Raw genomic sequence first — 8,183 nt, 5'->3', positions numbered from 1 at the left:
TTAACTTCTTTCCTTCCAGTCTGCCTGCTCTTGTTCGGTCAAATGTCTGCCTTTCATAATATCTCACACATACACACACGTACCCCCCCCCTTCCTTGTTTAAATCTCTGCCTCTGTGCCCTCGCTCTCCCTGGAGGAGGCGAGGGAGTGTAGTGATGAGAGTGCTTTAGTGACGTCACTGAAACAAATGGGCCGTTTCGCTATCTAGGACAGCGGTGGCGGCGAGGTGGCGGCGAGGTGGCGGCGAGGTGGCGACTCACGCTGCAACTTTGCACTGCTGTAAAAAACACAAAACATCACACACACACACCCACACACACACACACACACCCACACACCTTACGGTTATCTCCCTCCCTGGCTCCCTCGATCTCTTTCTATCTCACACACAAACAAACACACACACAGAGAAAAGGAGAGCGGCCGGTCCTGCTACCATCAGCACTTTTGCGGGTGTCCTAGCCAGACCGCCCCTGTCTCCTCTCATGTCCTTAATGACTCTAACACTCTGTCTACTCTCTGCCTAGCACGCTCTCTCTCTCTCTCTTTCAATCTTCTCCTTCCTTCGCCCTACCACGTTCCCCTCACTCTTTCAATGTACTCCATCCTATGCCTGTATTCAGTTATGATGTACAGAGTCACCGCTCTCTATCCTGATTCCTGATGCACTTAGGTGCAATCAATCAGACTGTAATTTTCCCCGCTGACACTTACAACTATCCTGTCCCGAAGAAGAAAAGGATGATGGGTGGTATTTCTGAGGACTTCACGTCCTTGAAAACAAACTCCCAAAAAAGGTTTTCACAGTGCTGTGCTATACTGTACCTTGCAGTCTGGCAATCTTTGGGCTGTGACATTCCTCAGTCACAGCACACAGAAAACCACGAGGGCTATTAAAAAGGCTATTCATCATAAAAGTAAATAGCAATATTTAAGCGTGAGAGGTTAGGGTTGCAGGAGTGTGATTCTCTGCTGTGTTCGACTGGCAAAAGAATTTATTTCTTAGAATAAAACTGAATTTGGGGGGAGAAAGCGAAAGCTGATATTTACTGTTCAACGCTGCAAAAACACAGCTGGATTATTCCCAACTGCCTTTTAATCGCAGGCATTAGGATAACTAAGATCAGCTGTAAAAAAAATCTCCCGAACAAATACATGTTCAGGGCAAAGGAACAAAAACTGTGCAGTAAACACCAATTTTCAAAGAGCAGACTGGTTGTGCTGAAGAGGCACATTCATCTACATGGTCATTTTTAGCTAACAGCGTGGCACCAGGGATGGCAATATTCTGTCAGTGCTTTGTTCCAGACTGCCATAAAATTTGGTTAACTCCCTTAATATTTATCTAGCGCCATCACCAGGTCATAAACCATCGTTTATTTAGGTAAATTGTCTGAGCATTAAGCTCTTTTATAGCAATGCCCCTGAACTTAACTTGATACAAGCTAGAGGGACATAGAATATATGAAAAACAACCACAATAAAATGACCATAAAGTCAAATAAAACAAATAACTAGCAGATATGTCTGGCAAGAATGACACAGCGATAAACGAAAAATTACGGGAAAGTCAAAAAACAACCACAAAGAAAAAAAACAATGGTCAAGGTCATTTGTCCTTAAAAAGGAATGACATTCCCATTGTCCTCAGCTGTACTTAGCATGCTAATGTACTGTATAACAACATAAATAAACATTATACCCGATAAACAAACTGTTGGCATGCTGATGTTAGCTCTTAGCTAGACTCCAAAGGTTGTTGAAACTGTAGGTTGTAGAGTCGTAGGACAATGTCTCAAGTGTCTTTTTGGTTGCCGGAGTTTACAGCTGTCTCTATTTACTAAAGCACTTTTCCTTTTTTGGCAAACGTCATGATATTTGAAACTTTAGTCCACACCACATTACATAATTTGGAGTGTTTGCAACAATTTAGCCACTGTAATGTCAGTTAATCTTGCCTGGATACATCAGAAACATGTGCACAGTTCTGCATGAACTCCCTTCTGTTTACGTTTAAGTTATTGACAGCGTACGCACTAAGTAATGCCATTTTATGTGGAATATTTTTTTTTTTGAAAATACAATTCGACATCTTGTTTTATTTTAGGATTTTCTTTTATAGCTGTTGTACAGTGAATAAGGCTTATTGGAAACCAAACCAAATAAAGCATTACCACCAAATATCTCATTACATAAAGAAAACCTGAGGATGAATCAGTCTTGGAGAATCAGTTGCAAGAAATGCTGGGAAAGAAAAGAAATTCAGGTGGATAATGTGTCGAAAACCCATTTGAAGACGTGCTTTTAGCCTTTGAAAAAAATCGATTTTAAAATAACGTTGACTTCTATATGACCCCATTTCTCCCTCTTACTCGAACTCGTTTCTCGCACAGTCATCAGCAACATCTTTCCCCCCATTCCCGCAATTCTGAAGGTAAGTTAACCTTCCTCTCTATATCTTCCCTATAACCTTGTGCAGGTCTTGGACGGTCGAAGCATCCACACTCCCCGGAGACAGACCCAGCAGTCTGAGTTCTCCAGTCCAGGGATGGAGCTCCCTGGAGGGGAAGGATGGGAGTACAGCGGGTAGGGGGTGAGGCGCTGGAAAATGGGCTCTCCCAGCCATTGTTTGGGGTTTCCTGCTGAATTGTTTTTGGTACATATTGGCCTATAACACAAAGGCTTGGAAGCAGAGGCACGCGCTGATAAATGATAACAGCCGAGACAATGGCTAGACAAGAACTAAACACTCATCACATCCCTACTTATGGGTCGTTCATTTTAAATTTAAACTAAGTATTAAACTGTAACTGTAAAGTTCAGACTAGTGGACCTGCATCAGTACAGCCCGCCCACATACAGTCACGATCACCCAGAAGCAGAAACAATGAGATGCAAACTCCAGATGCAGCTGAGGCGTCTGAGATGTACTCTCTAAAGCGGCTTTGTACCAGCACAAAAGTGAAATCGTGATCAAAGATATTGACCGACTCTTGATCGCTCATAAGATTCAGAGTGTCACTGGGGAGTGAGCCAGGATTGCTTCTTGGCAGGGAGGAAAAAACTGGAGGTGAAGAACTGAACGAGTATCAATACTGGCCTGTCGACTATTTCTTCTCACACTCACACACACACACACACACACACAAACACCCACAGAGAAAATGCACTATTACTCTAATCACAATCCCAATCCCTCTGACAAATATGGCAGCTGAGGCAAAGAAGAGATATTAAAACTTAATTCACCTGCTATTTGCTCTGAATGGTAAATTCCCACATTCGATTTGAAAGCATGGGCTGAATATATTACCAGAAGCAGCGGAATAAAAATAGGCTGCATTTAAAACGGCGGCATTCTGCTGACATCTGGGCCAACTTACAATGAATGCAACAGTGGACTACATTTGAATATGCTCGGATATTAGCGTCTGTTGACTCACATTCGGGTGCATTGCGAGGAGATGCAGAGCGAGGAAAGGCAAAACTACATTATATTTAGTCATTTGTAGTTTAGTCATGTGTGATATGTATCGAGCCGTCATTGGATTATTAAAAGGGCAGACATTAAAAAATGTTACCAGTCGTGCCGTCAATCTCACACAGTACTTGTGTACAGTTGTCCTTGGTAAACCTGAGATGGCTGCCGCTGAATGTCTGATATGTTACGTATTCATGAACAACAGTTTTAAACTTTCAAATGTTGAAGGTTAAAACTAAAGGTCGTGGAGGCTGATACTGATACCAGTACTTTAGAACTGAAACAAAAAAAACCTTTACCTCTACTTCCTCATTTACTTCCTTTCTTTAACTCGTCTTTTACTTTCACATCTACACATCCTGTTCTACCTCCTTCTATCTGTCCATTCTTTCTCATTTCCTTCCCTACCTCCTATTTTCAGTTTATATCTCCTTCTTTTCTTGTTTACCCCCTCCTTTTTTCTGTACTCTTACCTCTCAAATACCCTATATATTGTGTTGATGCCTTTTTTATTATTGTTATCAGAGTGAAAGCAGAGCACCGAGTCCTTGGAAGACTAAACCACTGTCACTGAAACCCAGACAAATGAAATTATATCAGGCTTAACAGCTTTTTAAGGCAGGGTGACCCAAGAAAATAACATTTCAGGGTGGAGCCTTCATCATATCAGAAGCGCACCAGTATCTAATATGTAAAGTGACACAGAGTCGGCTGTCTGTGTGCTTATATCCATGGTAACATTATCAGAAAGTCTAGCCTTTCAAATGATGTGACGAAGAGCACTTTCTTTTCACTATAAGAATTCCTTATGCATCAATCACTGCAGCTCATGTGGAGAAAGCTGCCTGTGATGTGCAAGCGGCTGCTCTTATTTCACTCAATGCAAACGTTCTTTACCATCAGAGCAGCCATCGGACATTGTACGAGGCCATTTTCGGTGTGCCAGCCAAGCTGGAACCGGTCAGCGTGTTGATCTGAAAAGGAATGTACAGTCTATTGACCCCAATTCTGTGGGTCTGTGGTTTCTAATTTTACGGCCAGATTTCTCTCAGCTCTGACTATAATAGATGGGACGGCCATGAGGGAGCAGGGACACCTGGCCGCTGAGCCTCAGTCAGCACCAGCGTCCTGACAGGCCTGATGAATGCAGGCTGATGAGTACACACACTTGCTGTACTACAGCCTGGAGACTCACTCTGTGCGGCTAAACCATAAAATACAGTGCTGTAATGTACTGCAGGTACGTTTGTATTAGGGCTTTTGAATTGCTGAACATCATGATCGTAGTTTCCACAATTAATAACCACTAAACAGCACAATACTGACAATAAAATGCTGCATATTAAATGTCCGTTTTACTTGAATTATTAGTGACATTAATGCTTTAATATCACAGAGAGTACCGCTCTGTGTTACTAAACAATTCACTTTATACCAAGAGCTTGACTTATTTAGTAGCTACAGGGCATTGTAAAAAATACAATGTAATAACAGGTGTTAATATTGCTTCTGTTCTAAATTGGAAAAGACAAAACGATGCTGCTTATTACTTTAGTTCCATTTTTCAAGGCAATAATATAAAGCTATATTAATATTTAAAAAAAAAACGCTCTGTCTTAACTTCGTTAATGTCGACTTTCATTATGCCACATAACAGAAATACAGTTAGGGTGCATTGTCTCTACGAGCTGCTTGTTATGCTGGTTATGCAGATATTTGGGATTAACAGTGTCGCAGTCATTGTTAAGTCACTCTAGGTTAGACACTGACATCAAAATCGTTGAGATACATCAGCCTACAGCTTGGGAATAGCTTTAAACCACTTCCTGCCACTCTGCACTGACCTACTTAGCATGATTTGGTTTATCACAAATGTTGCGGGAATTTCCACAGCTTGAGCAAACATTTAGCACGGAATGATCTGATGACCTGATGTCTCTCCGAACTGTATGTGAGGTCTCGGCTTATCTGAGTGCCTTATTACCGAAGGTGCCAGTTTGTCTTTAATATACACTTATGCCGCCCACATTACATCTAATTTGGGAGTACTTTGACTAATTCTCTTAAAATACCATTGTAACAGCAGTGAAATCAGCCAGGCTGCTGTTTGGGTGTCAGTTAGTTTAGCAGTTTTTTTTTTTTCCATACGCCAAAACACAATGATCTCACACCCAAGTCTTCCTCTTTTCAGAGGAAGTTTAGATTAGCGTAATAAACAAGGAACCAACTAAAGGAAGTCTTGCGTAATGTAGAAACAAGTGAAGTTGACTGAACGAGGAAGCAATGCTTCCCTATTTTAGTGGAAATCCAAAGGAATGCAGCGCTGGGCGTGTCGGTTTTCGGATGTGTTGCTGCTGTGTGTGTTTGTGTACAAGAAGGTACTATATATTAGTCTTTGTATTCAAGATGTCTATTAGTATACAGTGTACATAATATGTATATGTGTACATGAGCATAGTAACCCACTATTTCACAGCAGTACCAGATTTTGGTTACAGGGAGCAGAAATGCTCAGTTTTACTTTGACGTTTATCATAAATGGATACAATCTAGGTCTCCATGAACGGGCTTGAGTGTGTACTATTGTCTGTTATTGTATGTTGTAACTGTGTGCTGTAGTGCTGGGCAATATGAACCGGTACACCTACAGTCATTTGTTTCTAACTTATCTAATAAAAGATTTGAGAAATATCTTTTTGAAAACTTTTTTAGTCTTTAATGTCAGTTTATAGTGTTTATACAACTATTTCAAAATATTCTGTTTTGAAAAAGAAGCAATGTTGTTGGCATATATTTTTATATTCCATGTACGCCTGACATTAGAATAAGCCATTGTAAACCTAGATAATGTCATTAAAAAAAAACCCTGAGATATACTGCGAAACCTGCAGAATCCTAAAAAGAATCCTGGACATCATCCAGCGCCATTGTGCTGTTGTTGACTGATGTGTCTGATGTGTACAGAGCTGTGGAAAGGAATTTCCCTTTGGGGACAATAAAGTCTAAAGTCTAAAGAGTAGATCAATGCCACTCTGGTGCCTGTGTGGTAAATATGGAGCTACTGCCAGCAGCCGCTTAGCTTCATTTGGAGCAAAGACAGGAAACAGCTAGCCTCGTTCTTTTCAAAGAACAAAATCCACCTGTCCACACCTCTAAAACTCACTATTAATACAGTATATCATGTTTGTGTAACTCGTACAAGAACCAAAGTGTAAAGGCAACACTTTGTGCTGGCTAAGCTACTTAGCTGCTGGCAGTAGCTTTATATTTACCGTACAGATGAGGGAGTGGCATCGATCTTCTTATCTAAAACTTGCAACTAACTGTCAAACTGTTCCTCTAAGTGGAGTTAACAGAGGTGGAAACAACTGTCAGAAAATGAAGTTGGCACTAAATAGACAACAAAAAACGGACTTTTAGAACTAGCTAGCAAAAAAGTTACATTTAATTACATTAATATCACACAAACTACTGCAGATTTTATGTTATGATCAAACTAATTATGTTAGAACAAAGCAACACACTGTGCTCGGACTGATGTTTTCATAAAATATACATTCACCAATATACTAGTAAAGTAGTCTGCAGTGTAAACGCAAGCTACAATAGTTTATTTGAAGAACAAAGCGCACTCCATTTCTATCTTGTTAGAAGATTAATAAAACTACAAGAAATGAAACTACAACTCTCCCTTAATTAATCTAGGCCTTCGCCCTCCAAAACTGCACTGCATGTAAATTGAGACATTTCGCTGACGTAGCGGGGTTTGATCAGACCTCATGCAAAACAGTACAACATCTGAATCAAAATCACAAATTAATAAAATCCAAAAGTTCTCCCAAACACAGCAGCGATTGCTTGAATTTTAATTTCTAATTATTGTGTTTGAAAGTCTGCAAATCCACGGAGGATCCGTGTTATTCTTCCAGCTTTCAACCATGTTTTTATTAGGTTAATATATTTGATTATTCATTTGCTTCTATCCTCGTCCCCCATCTTGCTCCCAGCTCGCACTGAGCCAATTAATTTCTCCGCACTCCACAGCTATTTCGATTATTCACTCTATGTGTCCAATGTGTACATTCTCAGTAGCTGCATACACACTGTTTCTATCCCATACGCAGCACTGTTGATCCTAATGCTGGTATGGACATGAATAAATTATCCGAATGTGTGTGAATGTTTGTATTTGTGGGCGAGACTCAAGTAGTAGCACAATGTACTGACGTCGCCTCCATTGACTCCTCTGGAGGGGACTTTTGTTTGTGCGTGGTCTTTGCGTGCAAGCCTCCTACCTCGTTGCCATACATCATGAGGTGGTGGGTGGTGATGAGGGCTTTGAAGACCACCACCCAGCTGGAGTTGGCCGTGCGTTCGAACAGCGTGTCCGCCAGCTGGGGAATGTTCACGTTCATCTCGTTGGTGCAGTGGATCAGATCTGGCAGAGGAAGAAATAAATGAAAATAAAAGAGTTACACAACAGCAGAAAACAAAGGGCAGTAATGAGAAAACGCTTTTGAAAAAGGTTTGATAACCCTGATTGAGTACAACAAGCAAATTGCTTTTCACACACAGAAATGCAGACGCACAAGGACAGAAAACACACACACACACACACACACACTACAATTCTTCAGTGAATAAAATGTGAAGGACAGATGCCAGCTGCACAACTTTTTCTAACCTCCTCCTCCTCCTCCTC

The 8,183-nt window shown here is 41.0% G+C and overlaps 1 protein-coding gene across 3 annotated transcripts in view; it reads right to left on the bottom strand.

The window, feature by feature from the left end:
• The window catches only part of si:ch211-200p22.4 (phosphatidylinositol-binding clathrin assembly protein), a 61,310-nt gene that overhangs the window by 33,059 nt on the left and 20,068 nt on the right, over positions 1 to 8,183 (bottom strand). For all 3 annotated transcript variants that reach the window (XM_035675127.1, XM_035675129.1, XM_035675128.1), the window contains exon 2: positions 7,777 to 7,919. In XM_035675127.1, the coding sequence (XP_035531020.1) occupies positions 7,777 to 7,919 (143 nt within the window). The remainder of the gene's footprint in view (positions 1 to 7,776; positions 7,920 to 8,183) is intronic.

Source organism: Morone saxatilis, unplaced genomic scaffold (genome assembly GCF_004916995.1).
Source record: "Morone saxatilis isolate NCDOM2014 unplaced genomic scaffold, NCSU_SB_2.0 Contig4, whole genome shotgun sequence".
Taxonomy (NCBI): domain Eukaryota; kingdom Metazoa; phylum Chordata; class Actinopteri; family Moronidae; genus Morone; species Morone saxatilis.
Note: the sequence above shows the minus strand (reverse complement) of the source record. Positions and strands in the feature narration are given on the sequence as shown.